We start from the raw sequence: 20,622 nt of genomic DNA, 5'->3' as shown, positions 1-20,622 counted from the left end.
TGTACACAATGCTTGACTGTATGGAACAGTTAGAAGCAAAAACAAGGGTTTCCGTCCTAGCGTACGTGCGAGAACAATAGAGTTCTTGGGAATTTTTTTTAACGCAAGTGTGTAAAGCTGCAGCGTTGACGCCCGTTTACAAATAGTGAAATATAAAACTACTGCTTTTCTTTGCGGCAAGATAAGTTAATCTACTAAAAGATGGCAGAATTTAAAAGGAATCAACAGCAGAAAGGAGATAGTTAAAACCAAGGTCTCTGTTTTGTCACTGCGTCTTCGACACCGCTGTTCTGCCACACGCGACCAATGCGTTCTTTGCGATAGTTGTAGAGCAGTTTGCATTTAAGTCATTCATCAAAATTGACAACCATAGATATCAAAAGCGTCACTACAATTCCAGGTGACGTCGAGTTTTCTCGTCAAGAAATATTTTGTTTTGCCGTTTGTGCACACTGTCCTGTTTTAGTGAAATGCCCTAATATTCTCTAAACACTTATAAAAGGAACAAGGAGAGAGATTTTTTCGTTACTGAAAACTGAAGTCGAGGAAGACCACATAAATATAAGGTGCCGTACATTGCTTTGACGTGGCTTGTATTCCGGCGAAACAGAAGGGAAACCATGGTGAGAGTTCATTTTCGAAGTACTACCTGTCTGCTCATTGTGATCGTCCTTCCCGTCTACCGTTCAGGTGTTCTCGGTGAATTCACGCTTTCTAGAACAGAATGTAAAGCACACTTGCTCAACGCAAATATAAATGAGGAGAACTTGAGTTTGGCCTAGTTGGTGCTTCCTCTTCAACATATCGACCGCACAAAAAGGATGCGTTTCAGTTGTCGAGCGTTAATCGGATTACATTACATCATTGCAGGCCTTATTGCTGTAGTCACAACACAACAAAGTGCAATCAATATATCCTAAGACTTGTGGGAACTTTACACGTTTGAACAAAAAGTAACTTTCCAGCAACAATGAAAGGAAATGCTTCGTGGTTTGACAGCTACGCTTGCGCGTGAAATGTCCACTAACCGTTCTGACCGAGACGAAAAGAAACAAAATCCGTCATTTTATCTTGTGGCTGTGTGTAATTGTAAAGCAGACCATAGAATGTTCTTTGGCGAGAACACAGTATGTATGCTCAATAGATACTTGTGTGCTAGAATATCATTTATTGCGCCATGTTTTGATGCAAATGTGCATGCTTTACTCTATGTTTTCCCTATTACATAAGTAAATTGAGGAATTAAACTCCGTATCGTATTCGCGGAATTGTACTTGCCGCTCCATACCTTCAGAGGCAAGAACCGCTCAGTGTCTCTCCGGCATTTTCCATGGAGTTGAAAGTGCTTTAGACCCGCATACTAAGATTTAGGTGCACCTTAAAGAACCCCAGGTGGTCTAAATTTTCCCAGAACCATATGGGGGTTTCAGAATGTTAAAATGCCTCAATTATTCATATTACTTATTCTCTCCAGATACGTGGTACCCCGAAGCAACGTGTGATCTCGACCTTAAATATTTACTACATTGTAGCACAACTGAATGTGTGGAATCGATGTAGCTGTGTATGCCCTGAGCAAATCCTTCTGAAGAAGAATTGAGCCAGCGGCACCTAGTGGACGTTGAAGAAATGACGAATGTTTCAACTTACAAAAAAGCCTTGCTCCCACCAAATATTTCTGCTGGTTGGAAAAAGGCCACATCTCTCCGGGGTGAAGGATAAACAAGTTTCCTAAAGAAAAAACAGATGGCCCCGTATCTGCATGTTAACCTGCAAATGTCGTGGAAAGACGATAGTCTTGCGTTTGGAGAGATTGAACAAAACGTTTATTTGATGTTCTGCGCAAGAATATCGGTGATTGGTATTCTGGAGGCACTGCGTTAAAGTGCCTTGAGCGTGCAGCGGAGGCGAACGAGCGAACCAAGTCACGTCACACGTGAGACATGAGCGCTATCTAGCAGTTATCTTGGAAAATAAAAACACGCGGTTCCGAGACGGCCATGCACGTCAGTCTCAGAATTGATAAGCTGTAGAACGCAAGGCCACAGGTAGGTGCCACGACCATGTCGCTTTAGCAAAGCATTAAAAAACACTTCCCTTTTCGTGCAAGCGTTGCATGGTCAGTGCCGCGTGATAAACGCTGCTGTCCTTAGTATAACTTAAGTATGCCTTTTCTAGTAAAAGACGCACATACAGAATATATACGTGTTGTTAAGGTGCATCACATATGCGCGATAACTGCTTTTTAATTGACAATCACACAAGTATGAACGCTGAATCTTAAGCAACATTGGTGGGCGCTGCAGATGGGGTCGGCCAATCGGGATATCTATTGCCGTTTAAAACGCCCAGTACCATTAAGAGTGGACAAACTGACAAATGTACAGAACGACAGACAGACAGATCAAAGTTTTTGCGTCGAAGGTCCTTACGAAAGACCATCGTCTTTAAAACAATGTGTACACACTAAACAGAAATGACCTGAAATAACCTTAAAAACTGGTTAAACCATTTGTCCTTTAGCGCACTACCTTTCCTGGGTTTTTTTTACCACCTACTACCGAGGTAAAAATTTACTCTCGTGCTAACTGAGTTTTTGAACGTAGCGAGAGTAGTAATTATTTACCCCAGTGAGGTTTTCAGCGAGTATAGAGGGAGTAAATTTTTACTACCTTCACAAGGTTTTTGAGGTGATTACTGGGAGTTATTTCTAATGGTAAAAAAATAAAAATGACGGGTGCATTCGCCCAGAGTCGACAAATTTATTGAATAGCAGAATTGATTTAATTTATTGAACGGCAGAATTGGTGACACATACATTCACATACAGACAAACACGCACACACAACAGATGCAGAATAATACACCACTAGCACAGACTGCACGCGTTGCTCGACTACACTTCGACAATCCAGTATATATATAGGCACGACTTTTTGACCGGCAATGTAGTACTGGTAGGAGAGCTCTTTTTTGCATCGGTTAACAACAACGCTTGAAGGTGCAAGCCTAAGCTTCAGGTGGGCTGCAGGGCACTACATGTCACACCAACCTTTTATTATAAATCTACACGATCTCACCTTTTTGATTATCCAATAATTGCTTGGCACACCGGGCTCTTTGCCCCACGCGTGTTAGCACTGATGATGCACAAGTCCACAAAATATACCTAAGTACGCACAAAGCATGGTAGCTCAATGATTTTCATTCAGCGACGGTGCACAAACACAGTAGCAGCACGTATTCATCACAACGGGCGTAGAAGAGCGGTCCACGCCTGCATACAAGCTGCTTACCGACGGCGTTCTAGGCCTTTTTGAGGAGCACGGCTATCCGATAAAACACAGCTGGCGATCACAGAACACATATCCTGTGCGAATTTCGTCGTCATTTCAGACACAAATGAACATGTCACCGCTATCTTACGGGGCGGGGCGGTGTATGCACACTTCCAACGAAAGACCACCATCCGGGTTTTCTTCGTGCTCACGGGCAGCCTCTTGTTGTTTCCGTCTGCCTCGTATCGGCTTCGCGCTACATGCTTGAGAACAGTTGGTGCATGAGGTGGGCAATTCGGGCAGCACTTTACTCATGCAGACATCGCCTACTGTGGAACAAAATATATGCGATGCTTCTTTCACCTGCCCCGGTGACACACTTTCACTGGTCACTGGTGGCCACGGCTCGGTGACGACGACAGAGTGAAGCATTTTGCTTATTGCTTCTCCAGCAGGCAAGCACGGACGATGACACCAGATCGATTTTGTTACCACTGGCAGGTCTTCAACATTCGGCTCGGAAGTGAGATATCCGCGACGTGCAGGTTCGGAGGCGCTCGGAAGAGCACGGTCGCTCGGTGATGTGGGAAACACGTGAGATCCATCAGCCCAACCAGACACACAGATACCGAGCTTCTTGCACTGTCTGTCTCCAAGGCCACCGCCGAGCAAAAGCAACATTTTGTGAAAGTATGCAGGACAGCTTTCCACAGCAGGTTTTCTTTCTCTTTCTTTTTCTCTTTTGAGAGCCCCCCCCCCCCCCCCCCGTCTTTTCTTTTCGTTCAAAGAATGCTGTTCTCGCTAGTTGTGCTTATGCTGCCCCCAGTTCCAGTAAAATTGCGCTGACTCGAGGTCAGTCCAGAGGCACGGCAATGCAAAAAAAAACAAAAAAAAACATCTGTGGGCTTTGCGTACCTTCAGTATTCACTGAGAGCGTCACAAGGGGGGTATGGGGCAAAAGCCGCCGAAGCAGCTGCACCTTGCAGCAGTCACGTGGTAATAAACTCTGAAACGCAGGTTAAAAATCACGTGATAGAAAACTCCCTAAGTGGTAAAACTGGATTTTGACATCCTTTTACTACTTGCCTGAGAGGTGGTGGTAAAACTATGTCATGTACCATCTTTTACTCCTACGCGAGGTAGTAATTTTAAACCCGAGAGAGTTTTCAGAGGTCATGAGCCGGAAAAACCCCAAACTCGGATAGTTTTTGCTTACAGTGTAGAGATAAATGATTTGCGCAAAGACCGGGAGTTTGGCCACAGCTACCCTCGTGAATAAGGAAATGGTTCTCGGTTATTCTTTTTTTCTGGTGTTCTGCTGCTGATTGCATTGGTCGTTCGTGTCTTCCTGACACTCCTCAGTTTGGTCAATACGCTGACAATGCAGGTTTCAGTTCCCCAGAACGCCACCACAAGGTGGTTCCTCATTCAGCGCTTTAAGGAGAAAGTCGATCATTTCGCTGCAATAAAAGGCAGCTTTCGTGTTTAAAAAATGCGTAAATGATCATTTTGAGGTCGAAAAAAATTACGCAGATCTCACGTACCTGGGAATCGGTGGTATGCGAAGCACGCGGAGGGAAGTTGACCGTGTTGCGATTTTTTCGCTGAGTGACACGTCATGAAATGACGCTAAATATATATACAAATGTTGCACGCACCGACATATGTTGACGAATTGCAGATGTTAATATAACCAGTTGTTCGCCCTTGCGTAACAATACCAACAAGAACAGGCGCATTAGCGACACCAGAAGCTGATATGAAGTGCTGATACTCGCGAGAATGATAGCTGTGGACACTGCTACATAAATCTACTTTAGCGCATGGCAACTAACCACAATTGACGGTAACCTGATGTGACGGCTGTATCAAAGGAGTACATATGTTGTGTTTATAAAATTTGGTAGGCCGCGCTGCACCCACTGTTAACGTTTCACGAAGATTAGCATCTATTTGAAAAGTAATTCTGCGCCCTAGCGTAGTTCTATGGTAAAATGCCTCATTGCCACGCAGAGTGCTTGGGTTCGATTCCAGCTGGGAGACTGGTATTTATTCGTTCCATTTGTCCGGTCGTCGGTACCGATGGCTCGTATTTCTTCGCGTGTTGAAATTGCCCATGTGTGTTCTCGTCGTTCCTAAGCAGATATAAGTGTCTATCACCTGTGGCACATACCCACATACCAGTGGCACATACCCGCCCGTGGGTATGCGCTACTGTCTGGCGGGAAGTGTTTGACGACGTATGTGACGGGATTGTGACATTATTCATGTCTTGACCAGCGCGTCATATTCGTCAAACCATTTCACCTTCCCATGCTAATTTTGGTTCCCGCCAAGTTAAGAGGGTGACCACGAGAGTGTCCGCAAGTAGGCGGCTGGATAGACAGATACGCTGAAAGTCGCCGAACCTCGCTAAGAAATGCTTCACATTTAAAATGTTGCGGAGATTGTCCTGAGTGCAAAAAATGGTGCCCAGATGTTTTGCTTGTTTTCCACAGTGTTGTAGTTTCCTGAAAAAGTGACCACGTGCAAACATTTTGAGATGCGTGGTGCATTCTCGCAGCAGTGACCGTTTGCCGACGGCCCCATATCGTTCATACACCGATTTTGGTGGAAAGTCAGCGCAACTTCTACTGTAGCTGTTGATTATTCGCCGGTTCTGGCCTTGATTTCGCGTGGTTTTAGAAGCAATGCTCTTTCAGTCCGTAATATAGTCTTCAGGTGGCATGGCGCGTAGTCGGCGTACCAGGTGCGCTAGCGTCACGCGTTATATACTCTATTCGGAAGATACGTCGGTTCGCCTCGTAACGCCACATGAATCGCTGTAGCCGGTTTCGCATAAACTGGTTCGAAGAAGAGCGTTTGTCACAGTGCGCAATATGAGCCCGGATTTCTCTTTTCCTCTTGTGCAGATCCGTGGCAGCCTACTCCTGCTTCTGACCTTCGCCATCTTCGCTCAGGCGTTCGGATATACTCCAACGTACCGGTTTCGCTTCCTGAAGAGTGCTGGCCGCCCCCCAAAGCCCTTTAAACTAACTCCCAAGTCTCCGCAGCCGACAACCCGGTTCATCGGGCCAGTAATTTCTTTTAGAGCCGCGCTTCCTCCGGTCCTTGGATTAAGGCCAATGGCGATGCCGATGCCGATGCCGATGCCAGTGCCGATGCCGATTCCGATGGTACCCGCTTCTAATTTCATAGGACCCAATCCTGGCGGGGTAGTTGCGGCTTTTGTGACACCAGCAGTAGGAGCTCCCAATACTGCCTTAGGCTTCGTGCCAGGGCCTCTCGTTCCTACACCACGCCTCGTGCAGCCCGTCATTTCTCCACACCAGAACTTCACGCTCTTGTCGAAGCACTCCTCAGGGCCAAGTGTGACGGCCACGGTGTTCCGTGCTCCCGGAGGCCTCTCTGCCACTAGTGTGCAGCGCGTTGAAGGCACGTCCACCTCGCTCTTCCGTGAGTCCGACACTGCCGGCGCCAAAACCACCACCACTACCAGTACTCGCAAGTCTCCACCTCTGGTTCGCGTGCCGGTACTAGGTACTGCGCGCCGCATGGGGTTCTTTCCTGTGGTTGATCCTCCCATACATTATTTCGTTTACGAGAAATAAAGACCGAACGCCTCTTGCTGAGCATGCTGCGTTCTTGTTTGCTGGAGAAATTAAATCATCACGGCTGCTTCTTCCTGCACTTGTGCTCCGAGGAAATTGCACAGTTGACAAGCTAACTCTGCCACAGAATTGATCAGAAGAAGCAACAAAAGGGAGAAGGCAGGGAGGTCAACCAAAAGGACATCCGGTTGGCTACCCTACACTGGGGGATTAGAAAAAAGGGCGAGAAATATGAGAAAGAGGGAAGAGAAGAAAAAAAGAGCTATATGTTTAGAAAAGGCAAACTATATAGGATAGCTTTCAGAAAACAAGACTTTGTGCTGCTTTCTTGAATGCCGAAAAAGGATGACGACGGCACCCATGCACGTACGCGGTGCCTTCATGCACTCATGAATAACTTTGGCAAACAAAGCGACTACGACTAGGAGAACTAAAATAGTTTACCTAATAACGTTGTAAACGTTTGTATAGCTGTCTATGACGCATGATTATGCAAGAAACCTGAAAGCAATTATTGGTGAACTGATGTTGATTTGATGTCATGCTTCTGAATTGGTCCTAAATATTCACCAGAAATCCTAGCATTCAGTCTGCTCATTCCATTCACGCAACAGCAGGTACTAGAAAAAAATATGTCTCTCATATGACTTCCAGGAAAAGGTTTGCTTTTTCATCAATGAGAGCAGAAAGTCAGGGTTGAACCGGGGCAGCAGAGGTGTGATTGGCGTAGAGTGTGGGATAATGTGGTATTATTACAGTTTCACCTTACAACCTCACGAACCTTTGGACAAAAATTTGCCGTTGCCTTGTATACACATTCTCAAAGGAGAGGAAAAAAATTGGCCCCGTATCTGCACGTTACACTAGAAATGTCGTCGAAAGACGATAGTCTTGTGCGTGGAGAGTGAAAAAAATGTCTATTTGATGTTCTACACAAAAAAATTGGTGACTGGTATTCTGGAGGCGCTGCGTTAAAGTGCCTCGAGCGTGCAGCGGAGGTGAACAACCGCATCAGGTTACGTCATACGTGAGACATGAGCGCAATATGACCGTTATCTTGGAAAACGGAGCGTGCAGCACACGTGCCCGTCTCGGAGGCCTTAAGGTGTAAAACGCAAGGAAACGTGTAGGTGCCACCACCGTGTCGTGTTAGCAAAGCGTTGACAACACTTGCCTATTCGTGGAAGTGTTTCATCGTCAGCGCAGCGTGATAAGCGCTGCGGTTCTTAGAAATACTTATGTATGCCTTTTTCAGTAGAAAAAGACGCATACAGAATATTTACGTGTTGTTATAGTGCCTCACATGTGCGCAATAATTGCTTTTTATTTGACAATCGCTTAAGTATGAATGCTAAATCTCGAGCAATATTGGTTGGCGCTGCTGATGGGGTCGGCCATTTGTGGTATCTTTATGGGTGGGCAAACAGACAATTGTATAGACAGTCTAACAGACAGACCAAAATTTTTGCGTTGAAGGTCCCTCAGAAAGACTATCGTCTTTAAAAAACAGCAACTTGCTGTGCTGTATGCTGGTGTACAAAGGCTGACGTCACAACTTCGGCATTACACTTTCAGGGTGTCATGTCTGCTTAGAGCCGGTAGGATGAATAATTGTGGCGCTTTGGAAGCCTCTGGGGAAAAGTCTACAATATCAGACAACATTCGCCAGAGACTGAGAGGATATGGTCACTCATACATAAGCAATTCGATTTGTCAATAGTTTTATTATGTTCGTGAACCTCGTATGCTTCGCAAACAACATTTAGCTAGCAAGTGGGGGAATTGTTTTATAGGAGTACTAATTTTTCTACATCCACAACAGTGTGTAATGAACGCAAGTACACAACTCGCCTACTACCGAAACACTACAGTAAACGAAAGTAATGTACAACAACTTTGGAAGAGTGGAGCGCTTCGAGATAAATAATAGTGCACTTCAAGTTGTAAAAGACTATGTATACTTGGGGCAGGTAATGACCGCAGAGCCGAACCACGAGTTGGAAGTAACTAGAAGAATACGAATGGGGTGGAGCACATTCAGCAAGCACTCTCACATTATGACAGGTGAATTGCCACTATACCTCAAGAGGAAGGTATATACCAGCTGTATCTTGCCGGCACTTAGCTACGGAGCAGAAACCGGGAGACCTACAAAGAGGGTTCAGCTTAAATTGAAGACGGCGCAGCGAGCAATGAAAAGAAAAATGGTAGGTGTAACCTCTGGAGGCAAGAATAGAGCAGAATGGATTAGGGAACAAACGGGGGTTAAGGACATCACAGTTGAAATCAAGAAGAAGAAATGGACGTGGGCTGGGCATGTAGCGCGTAGACAGGATAACCGCAGATGACATTAAGGGCAGATGACATTAAGAAGTTTGCACGTATAAATTGACAGCAACAAGCAAAGGACCGAGTTAACTGGCGGAACATGAGAGAGTCCTTTGTCCTGCAGTGAAGGTAGTCAGGCTGATGATGATGATGATGATGATGATGATGATGATGATGATGATGATGATGATGATGACAGAACTCGCACCTTTACAGGAGGTGATACCTTGCGTACAAGGCACAATTTTGAAGATGTAAAAAGTGAGTTTATATCGAAGTATCTAAATCGAAAGCCGGCAATCGACACAAACTCATATGACACATAGGGTCATATTGCATTATTAAGACAGCAAGAACGAGGTAAACAAGCTGCGACGATTGCTTATGAACTGCAGAAGAGCCATAGTAATACAAATATCTCGAGTTTTTCTCCCTAACAGGATGATACAAGCATTAGGCAAATGGTATATTGGATATGCTTCGGAAATTTCAGCCACGTGGACTTCTTTATCGTGAGCCTAAATCCAAGAACACGGGCTTCTAGCAAATAACGTTTGTCGAAATGCTACCGCCACGGTCGGGACCGTAGACGCGGCTTACTGGTTAGCAGCCGTGCACCCTTACCACGGTACCACGGGTGCATCAAGAACTAGGGCTATGGCGATTGATTACAGAGCCGTATAAATTATTATTCATAATTTTATGGTCAACACACACCATATCAAAATTCTCTTACACAATTAGAATAGTTAATTAAAAGAATGACGCGCGCGGCCTTGCCAGCAAGATCACATCTTCCGCGACGGAAACGAATACTGGATCGGCTGGAGTGGTAGACGGTAGATATTAAATGTCAAAACGCTTACTGTGGCGGCCCGCTTGAACATGTGCCAGCTGCAATACTGAGTGCGCAACAAGAGTGCATAAAGAACACAATGTGATTTTTCAGCTGAATGCCGATAGCTACTAGGCGAATCAAGCTGGTTTTGGTCTAAGCATTCCACCAATAAAAAAAACCGCACAGGGTACCTCGCCCCATCACTTAAGACGACTGGAAGACAAAGTTAATCTTTTTTCTGATCTAGCCAGGAGCTTTCTGAACTTCAGAAGCTTTCAAACGTAACGTGGTTTTACACTGCCTCAAAAATCGGAAGTATGACACACTTTTTATCCTTCACGTGGGTGGGCACAGCCTCCGTGATTCGTCCTCCTGTAACCAAGAGATGATGCTATGCGAAGGCGTCATCATCGGATGTGCTGATGTAACATTACCATGTCACATCATAAATCACGTGGGCACGCAGTGCCTTTGTGGCAACACCATGAATCATAGAAGACGCTGCTGCCGTGGCATGTCGTTTCGTTATTTTTGCTTTCCCGATTGCATCGTGCGCATGCCCTTGGTCATTCTTGCGAGTTAGCACAGTGTTCACATGGAAGGTGAACGGTGGCAAAGCTCGTGTCAAGTGCCTTTTGTTTCATGCAATTACTGAATGCCATCTGGCTTGCCACAGGCAATCATTATAATAGAAATGTACTTAAAAACTATTTATGGTGTCTACCCTCTCAACTATGCCAGCGCGTTCAAACATCATTAACTGTACAAAGCCATATCAAAGAAAAAACTGAAAAGGGAATACATTCAGTGAGAAAGGAAGAGAGAAAAAAAGAAGGAAAATGCGTAAAAGTAAAGGGAGAAAAAATCTGCGAAATCTGCAAAAAGAAATGACAAGGAAGCTAAGAATGGGAAATCAGAAGAGAAGCGAAGAAGCGCGCCCAGCGTCGCACTTGCTTCGGGATTGGCTGGCACAACCATGAATGAGACCGTCCTAAATTATTTAATTTTATATAAATGAAAGGGACCCTTAAGCAATCTTTCAAATTAAATCGAATGTGAAAACAAGTTTCTTTTTCTTCTTTAGTGTAGTGTTATATTAGGATCCCTTTAATTTCTGCACAAGCCAGAATTTCGCATTGCCTACGTCATCCGAACACCTACTATCTAGTAGCTATGTGCAAGGCGTTCCGGGTTTTTCGCGTATGAGGACGCCCTCCTGGGACAACAGCTTACGTGAAGTCCCGATGCCTCCGCGAAAAGTGATGACTTGCGGCCTCGTCGTGTCGCCATATCGAGACTTCCTGACGCAGTGATAATATTTTTTTGCAGCATTCAAGGTCACGCCCACTCCGATGGTAGTTTTTGTCGTTTTGTGAAGGATCTAGGCCTATCGCCTCTGAATAATAATAATAATAATAATAATAATAATAATAATAATAATAATAATAGTAACTACAGTTTTACTTCCCGAAACTGCAATACGAATATGAGAGACGCCTAATTTGAACGCTTTCGATATTTCGACGATCTGGTGTTCTTTAACGTGCACTGACAGTCACGTTTCTCGAGACTAAAATAAAATTCTGCAATCCACCTTGCGATACACGGGCCTCTACCACTTCGCCTTTATCAAAATGAGACCGCCATGGCCGGGATCGAATCCTCGACATCCCTGTCAGCAGCCAAGCACCCTAGCCACTGTTCCGTCAAGGATGATTGTGACTCAGACTAAAAGCGCGGAGAAAGTGAAGCCATATGTGCCAGAGGGCAGGTAAGGTGCGAATGCCCAGCTGGTTTTAACACGAATGCGTTATTAAGCTCCTTTCACAGAGATTCTGGTGCCAACGTCATTAGTTCTGAGAAAACAAAATATCAGCTTGTCTGTGAACAAAAAAAATGACACAGATACAAATCTAATAAAGAATAATAATTTGCATGGCGAGGGAGAAACAAGCCTAGGTTGTCTGCGTGACAAAGCAGGCACTCTTCCACAGAGACACGTTATTGCTTGAAAGTACCCCGGACAAAGAAAACTCTATGCGAATGCCATATAGTGGAAAGAGACTCTTCAATGCATATTGTGGGACAAAAATGGAGAATCACACCCTGGCGTATAAAAGCATGAAATTTCCGCAGTGAGTGGGTCTTTCAAACACTCAATCATTACGAAGCACACACACTTATTTTTTTATGGCGACATAAACTTGCTTTTAAGGCATACTATTTGTCTGCGTGTATGTGTATTAAATGTGTGACGTTATGCCGCCGTTGTGTATGAAGTGAAGTCATGTCTTGTGAAATGCGTTGTGATGTATCCAGCAGTTGTAACTGGCTGTGTCACTGTAGCGAAGACCGGCTTGGTGAAGGAAGCGTTCCGGTTGTAACCATTGGCATGTCCATATAAGGTGGTATGCATCTGCTTGCATCACTGTAGTGGTACAATACGGACACGTATCACCAACTGGTAAATGCGACCTGTTTCATGATGATATAACGGCTGGTGTAAGCCTCCTAAGTACGACTTTCACCGCCTTAGTAAGGTGGGGGGCTTGATCAGCTGCAATACGAGCAAGAAAAGCAGCAACTGTGCAGGTTTACCTGTTGCCTTACTAACGTGTAGTGCGTCCTTCGCTGATTTAAAAAAGGAAGAATTAGGGCGTATTGGGCACTTAACATCAGTACTTGCAGTATACCTACTCGGATTTTTTCAAATAGGTCAGTGCTGAGCGCAGAGTAGTTTGTTTCCGTTCGGTTTGGTAATGATATGCACGGATAGCCGAAGGCAGGCTAGCATTTGTCAAGCCGATGTGCAACGGGACCTATAACGCTATCGCGTTCTGCTTTTGAGGCGAAGCTCAAACGTCGCCATGTTTTTCTGTTTCTGTAGCATCGAACTAAAGCTGTGACACAGAAACACAGAACTTGAGTCCTGTAAAACGCTACTTCTTTAGAACAGCCTCGAAGGCAGCTCCCACGTGTGGACGGCGAGGCACAATGTGGGCTCTCTGGACAGCCCGTAGTTGTGGCGGCAGCTCTAACCTTCGTAAGGCACAATGCCGATCCTGTTCTGTGGGCTGACTTGAGTCCCGTAATGAAGGGCATCCTTATAAGATAAGTTCAAAGGTACAAACCTACCAACGATCAGAGCAAGTAGACTCAAGATCCTCTGAAGAGACTAGGCTGAGGAAGGATAGACTTGCATAGGACCTGGTGTGAAGCATTCTGAACGCAATGGCCGGAGGTCTTGAAGACCTTCTCTGTGGAGGAAGAAATGATTGCCTACTCAAGTGCTAGTGTTTAGCCACTTCATTGATTGTAAGTAAAGGAACTCTAAGCAACCACCGGCCAACCTGCCGACTTACGTCCTTCCCAGCACGAAGAATTTGTGCGTGCGCTCGGGAGTGAGCACTGTCGTTGAGGTTTACTATGGAGTCTGCAGTGTTGGTTCGAGATGCGCAGGAACCCAGGTAATGGTAGGTGAATAAAGTCCCTGTTTTCAAGTGGCTTTAAGTACTTCAGCCAGAGCCAAAAGTTTTGACCATAGATCTTATGTCAGCGAATATTTGTGACCTACTGTTGTCCAAATTGGCTGCAGCAAGATGTTCGACACTTAATGAAGTAGAGAGTCTAAGCAGAAGCGTAGCCAGAGGTTGGCACAACGGGCATGTGTTCCCCTCGCCCCGCCGAATTTTTTTCGCCATAGCATAAAGAGCGAAAAATGTACATTTTAACGTAAGCCACTCCAGAAACCTCAGCTTAAATTGAGAACGACGCAGCGAGCAATGGAAAGAAAAATGGTAGGTGTAACCTTGAGAGACAAGAAGAGAGCAGAGTGGATTAGGGAACAAACGGGGGTTAAGGATATCATAGTTGAAATAAGAAGAGGAAATGGACATGGGCCGGGCATGTAGCGCGTAGACAGAATAAGCGCTGGTCATTAAGGGTAACTAACTGGATTCCCAGAGAAGGCAAGAGAGTTAGAAGGAGACAGAAGGTTAAGTGGGCAGATGAAATTAAGAAGTTTGCGGGTATAAATTGGCAGCAGCAAGCACAGGACCGGGTTAACTGGCGGAACATGGGAGAGGCCTTTGTCCTGCCGTGGACGTAGTCAGGCTGACGATGATCATGATGATGATGATGATGGTGGCTCCAGAAACCGAGGAGGTGCTCCTCCCCTCCGAAAATTATCTGGCTGTGCGCCTGACCTTAAGTGACGCAGTATGCATTATTGATTTTAGAGCTTACGTCATTGACTGAAATAAATGAAACCGTAACCAATTGATCGTACTGAGCGGCACGGCACCCCCATGATCTTAAAAAGCGTGATGACCCTAGCCTGGCGCCTGCCTACGTCTGGCTGTAAATGGACGTTTTATTCACAGTCCGACTCCTGGATGAACAGCACGACACTGTTCATCCAGCAGCTGAAGATGGCGATCCTCTACGAGCACAGGGCTGATACCTAGGACGGCCAGAATCTACCTACCAGCCGGCGTACACGACAGACGCACTAGCTGTCCAGTGTCCTGGGCTTCAATAATTTTCTCTAGGGTGTTATGGACCCTTAACTGCATATACCGTTGAGGGCCTGTTCGCGCGGGGTGCTTAACACACTCTTTAGGTTTTTTCTCCTCGGAGTTTTAAACATCTTTTTTTCCAATCTGTACCCTGAGTGCATAGCAGCAACGTACACAGTATGACTTATGAGGGCTACACAAAAATGTCGAACTAGATTGTCTTTCTTGAGTCCTCCCTCCTTCCCCCCTCCTCCTGCTTCCTATTGAAAACACTAATATTCAACCGGATAATGTGCTTGGTCTCCGTTGAAGTTTTACAAATGGTCCAACCGTTGTACCCGTCCAACTAACTCTATTATCACGCCCAGCACTCTAATCGTGTCCACCCTCTGAATTGGGGCATCATTTCTGGTGTGAAGCGCAAAGTTCGCTTCTGTTAAAAGCTTCCAATTCTTTGGTTTGGCTTCCTTATAATGGGCTTGTATAAAAAGAGCTTCTAGCTACTCGAAGAGCACCTCAGCCCTGCGCCAGCAAGGGAGAGCTCCATCGCAGTGATGGCTTCCCGAAGGGCAGTCTAGATTCCCGCTCACTGCCTCCGGGACACCAGAAGGGAAAACATGAGGCTGATGCCCTTCACGTTAGGTAGCAGTGTGGACAACTTCCACATAGCAATGTTAAAGAGAAGCAGGGATATCATCACTCTTTGCGGCGGGCTATATGGCCCAGTGCTATCAAAATGGACGTGAGGTCTCCGATATTGAGCGTTGCCGTTCTCTATTCGAGAAAGGACAGGTCGTATCCGTGCAAGAATTTCGTCCAGCTGCAACTCTGGAATGGAATTTAAGACGTGTGAGTGAGAAATGTACAACGCAAAAACGACAAATGCGAAGTAAAACAGAAGGCACACGAAAGAGCGCTGGCTCGCAACTGAGAAATTTTACTTAAAGAACATAAAAAAGTCACAGCTAGAGTACGTATCAGCGTCATGCAGAAATGTCAAACATGTCTGCCAAAGAAGCAATGCGTATCACCTAGAGGCACACGTATGAAACATTTTTAACAGCTCGTCCGAATGTTGATAATTTTTTTATTCATTTATTGCTCTAACCTTCGTGATTTCTTCAAAATATTTAGATCATGCTCCAGCTTTGCATTCAAGAGTTGAACGTGATAGCCTAATTGAACAATTTTACGCTGTCCCTCTTACCTTCAACTGCGAGAACACAGAAAGGAAGAATTCACGTCACTTTCAAATCCTGCTTTTCTCCGTGTCCGTGGTTTATGCGCTCTACATAAGCAAGTGGCGTCTGGCTGTGTTAAAGATAAACAGATTAAACCTTATGTAAAATCGCATAAAGCTTTCATATTATCACGAAGTAACTATTGGCATAGGTGTGCGCATAGCGGGGGACTGGGCGGCCGCGCCCCTCAATCACATGACTGAGAGGGGAAAGGGCTGATGAGCCTCATACATTGACTTAATAGGCTAGGATGGCGATGCAGTGAACTTTCGCTTCCCTCCTTATGAAGAACCCTGCGCTCGCTTATCACTATTGGGTTGCACGAAGACAAGCCAGTAAAATTCATCACCATTTATAAACTATGTGAAGACATCGTGACTGGTAAGATTTTTTTGCGAGGTGGGCGGCACGTCCCGCAAGAAGGTCGGAAAGAATAATGACCCAAGGGAGTATGCCCCTATTCATTTAGCCTTTCGTTGAGATCGCACTGTTGGCTTCACACATGCTTCCATTACGAAAAGGTCCAGCTTACCGTTTCAGTTGAGTTTAAAAGTTCGAACAGACGCCGTGCAAGTCAACGCCACTCCTTATTTGTCATATGTGTTCATCGCGAACGCAAGGATGAACTTGAAACACTAAAAGGGGTGTAATAAGAAAACGACGGTGTGTGCTTTATGTTTGCCTCCATGGGCAGCGATATAACGCGTTCTAGCGGGCGCCATTACTTGGTGAAAATAAGGGGTTCAACTATGATGATAGGTTACACTTTGCGCCGTTAACCGGCTATGTGTACTTCCTAGCTACTTGAAGCCGCCAGTGATGTTCGTTTCGATCACGAGGGTGGATCGAAGGAGCGCAGTTCGCGAAGCTCACGGAACAGAACGGAGGCTGCTGGCACAGTCTTCATGCATCATTAGCCCTAAGTTGCGCTGCCGCCCACCTGCCACTTCCCTTTCTTTGTAGGCGGAAAGCAACGATTTTTCCGCTAAAGAACACGCATGGATGACTGAGTGTATTTACTCTCATATATGTGTATAAAGACAGTGAAGGAAGGAAGGAAAATAGGGGGAAAAAACGGCAGGGAAGGTAACCAGCCTATAGTCAGCCAGTTTGCTACCCTGCGCATGGGAAAGGGATGGGGGAGATGAAAGATGGTGAGCAGAGAGGGAAGAGAGAAACACAGCACATTCGGCAGCACACGTGCGCACACTCAGTCATAGTCCTGTCTTGTCTTTCGCGGTGTGAGGCAGTGATAGAACCAATAAAACGAACGAGGTAAACGCGGACATGCGCCATACACAAGGCAAGTGCAATGCTGGCTTTTTTATTGTCCATCCTCACTGTTTGTAAAGTTAATATCATTAAGTGCTGGCATTTAACATACCAGAACTACTACATGAACCTGCGAGACGCCTCTTTACAAAGTTACAGTGGATTAAAGGGCGGGGGGATATACGTATGATTGCCCATTATGAGCCATAACATGTGGTGATACGTATGCATTTATTTTTGTTATTCTTATATTTCGTTTGACTTTTGGGGACCGGAAGGACAATTTAGACCATGTTACACAAGCCCCCTTTAATTGTCACCTAGGTCGACCCCAAACGAGATATCGATGACCAGGCGCAATGCACGGCATGATCGTCGAATAAAACTGCAACGTGATATTTGACAACAGGAACCACAAAACTACGTTATTCGATATCAAGGCACTCACATATATCGTATTGGGTCATTTGTGAAGAGCAGGGCACGTTATGGGGCCATTCTGTCCCATGTATGCTGTGATAGTCGTATGCTATCGTTGCCTCGCATGAAGAAGGCAAAACCACGTAGAATACGGTAATTTGCGGAGAAGGAGGAGAAAGGAAGGAGGAAGAACAGAGAATTAACCAGTGGTAATTTGAGCGCACGCTTACGCCAAAGAGCAAACTTCGTCCTGTTATTTCTCGAAAGCCTTTATTATCATGGAAATCAATAGAAATAAACAGAAAAAACTTGATTGATTGATAATGGGGTTTAACGTCCCAAAACCACAATATAATTATGAAAGACGCCGTAGTCGAGGGCTCCGGAAATTTTGACCACCTGGGGATCTTTAACGTGCACCCAAATCTGAGCACACGGGCCTACACGATATCTGCCTCCACCGGAAATGCAGCCGCCAAAGCCGGGATTCGATCCCGCGACCTGTTGGTCAGCAGCCGAGTACCTTAGCCACTAGACCACCGCGGCGGGGCGCGAAGAAAAGAAAAAACTTCATAAAAAACTGGAAAAGTGAAAAAAAGGGCAAACAGCAGAAGCGGAGAGAAACTAAGGATGTTGCCCAGCTGAGCACTTGTCTCAGGCCATGGCACCACTTATGCAAGCTGCCCTAATATTTGTTATAGCTACTGGAGCTTTATCAATTGCAGAAAACAACAGAAAAAGCAAACTCCGCTCAGTAAAGGCTCGCCGAAGATAGCGAACTACGCATTGTGTGTCATTTGCACCCCTCAAATTTTTCCTAATTTGCAAAGGACGAGGACATTGCCGGCGGACACTTGCGGGACGACCAAACGTCAGTTATAAGTACGATTAGCATCTCCCGATGAGTGAAAATCAAAATTGATATTTTTAATGCACCTACTTTTGCATGAACTACTAAAGTTTCACTTCATTAGTACTGCATTTTTTCAAGCGATTTGGCTGCAATGCAGTAACAATTTGTGCGTTGAGACCTTATGTTACTTGTCAATGCAGGAATAAGTTACTCACATCTATTTCCCGTTGCAACCTAGACAAAACGCACATGTTCCACTTCTCTTTCCTCATACGACGTAGTCGTCACTCATGTGTGCATGTAAATCGTCCTTGTTTCCTGTTCTAAGGATTACGTTCGAACTACTTTTATACATCTTTTGTTCAATTCATCGTTGCACTTAAGATATTACGTTTGGCTGGTCAGAAAAGACAAAATATTTGCTGGAATTCGCAAAGGAGCTCAAGCTTTCAACTGGAAACTACCTCCCTGAACATGTCTTTATGAGAAAGTCATCTTCCTGAAATACGCGAGCGGTGCCTGACGCTACTTTATTAAGCGACGGCAGTTTGATAGCGTACTGGAGCATATCTTGGAGAGGGACAGGGTCACCAGTTGGCGAGAACTACAACCAGCAATACGAGCGACAACTGGACACCGGGCAATGGCTATTTCATCTTCATCCTCATTGATTTTTTTGATGGTGAGAGTGGAAGCTCGCGGCCCGACGCTTAAAGGGGGAAAACGCGTGGGATCAGTATACGCTGTCTTTCATGCGGAGGTACGGGGAGGGGGGGGGCGTTTGTAGTGCTGTAAAAATGGTATGGCACCACTTATCTATGATATAATAAGTGGTAAGACACGATTATGCATTTTCCCCCGCTTTTATCAGGTGCTGTACCCTGTCGTTTCGCCGCCGATGGGTGGCTGGGGCGTTGTCAAGCTGTCATTGGGCAGCTTTTTTTCCCGACCACTTTTTTTCACCGTAAATGTTTTTGTTTTTGGTGAAAATAAAGTTCTTTGATTGATTGATTAATTCGTTGATTATTAGTTTAACGTACTATTCAGCAGATCACATTTCCAACCGGCGTGCTTAAACGAAAGCAGCCAAGCAAAAATGTAGTTTTAATAGGCTTCATTCCAATCCGCTGGCAATGAAACACGGTGCGAGTGGCGTAATTCCTTTTGTTTGAATTTATGTATGTGCAGATACGAGCCAACGTACTCTTGCTGCTAGTCCTGGGCAGCGTCACACAGGCACCCGGATCTGCCTACCGGTACCGGGACCCGAAGCCTGGTTACCCTCCCCCGTATTTTCCTACGTCACGCCTGATGCCGCCACCGATGGATCCTCAGAATTTCGAACGCAGCATGAGAGGCGAATTTCTCCCGTCACCGATCCCTCTCAGTGCCTTGGTCCACCGCGACGGTCGACGATTATTGTCGACAGGGCCGGTTCCATTGGCGCTCGCAACTCCTCGAGCGGACACTGACTCGACGACCAACGTTGGCATCACCCCATGGGGGAATGCAGAGACAGTGCCGTTCACTACGTATTGGCCAGGTACCTATCCTCGCCACCCGATGGACCTTCTTCCGCCCCCTGTGCCCCGGCCACCTCTAGCCGTTGCTGCATCACGTTCCCCATCACCAGATGAGGATAGAGAATTTCCGGGAAATGCTGTCTGGCCCATTGCCTCTCTTCGTACCCTGCCAATTATCCCACTACCCCTTCCCCTTCCTGATGTACGTCCTCCTTTTTACGTCTAATATACTATGGTAGAATTAAAAGCGCAGCGAATTGCCGCAATTGCTAAATGTGTTGCGCACTTGATCAATTCAGTAGTAACTTCACTTTAGCTCCTGAATACTACAAAGAAACAAATAGCTGGATTTCTTGACCGTAATTCTGCCCCGTGGTTATAAAGGGAAGAGCCATGCAGCTATACACACTTGCTCATTTAATTCCATTTCTACACCAATAAAGGCACTTAGACTCGTCATAAGATACATTGTAAAAGCGAAATTCACAAATATTTACCGCCGGTACGATGGAAACAGAAGCTGCAAATCACCTGTTTTGCAGCTCAACGCCACGAGTGAATCTCGGCGTACTCCTCATAAAACCAATTTCCAGAGCGAAGAAGGTAACAGCGCGAATCGAACAAAGCCACAAAAAAAAAACGAGGGCTATAGGACAAGCGCTGAATGCTCACCAAACGTTTATTAGACGGACACCAGCCATTCATAGATTACCATAATTAACACGCGAACATCAAAAATTC

At 45.5% G+C, this 20,622-nt stretch overlaps 1 protein-coding gene across 1 annotated transcript; it reads left to right on the top strand.

Moving 5' to 3' along the window:
• The first annotated feature begins 546 nt into the window (after positions 1-546).
• On the top strand, positions 547-6,910 carry LOC119172617 (uncharacterized). The gene is made up of 2 exons (XM_037423774.2): positions 547-623; positions 6,191-6,910. Exons 1-2 carry the CDS (start codon positions 621-623, stop codon positions 6,887-6,889), a joined length of 702 nt encoding a protein of 233 aa, XP_037279671.2. The 5' UTR covers positions 547-620; the 3' UTR covers positions 6,890-6,910.
• Positions 6,911-20,622: the final 13,712 nt, after the last annotated feature.

This window comes from Rhipicephalus microplus, chromosome 3 (genome assembly GCF_043290135.1).
Source record: "Rhipicephalus microplus isolate Deutch F79 chromosome 3, USDA_Rmic, whole genome shotgun sequence".
Lineage (NCBI taxonomy): Eukaryota > Metazoa > Arthropoda > Arachnida > Ixodida > Ixodidae > Rhipicephalus > Rhipicephalus microplus.
The sequence above is the reverse complement of the archived record's forward strand: the minus strand, read 5'-3'. Positions and strand labels throughout refer to the sequence as shown.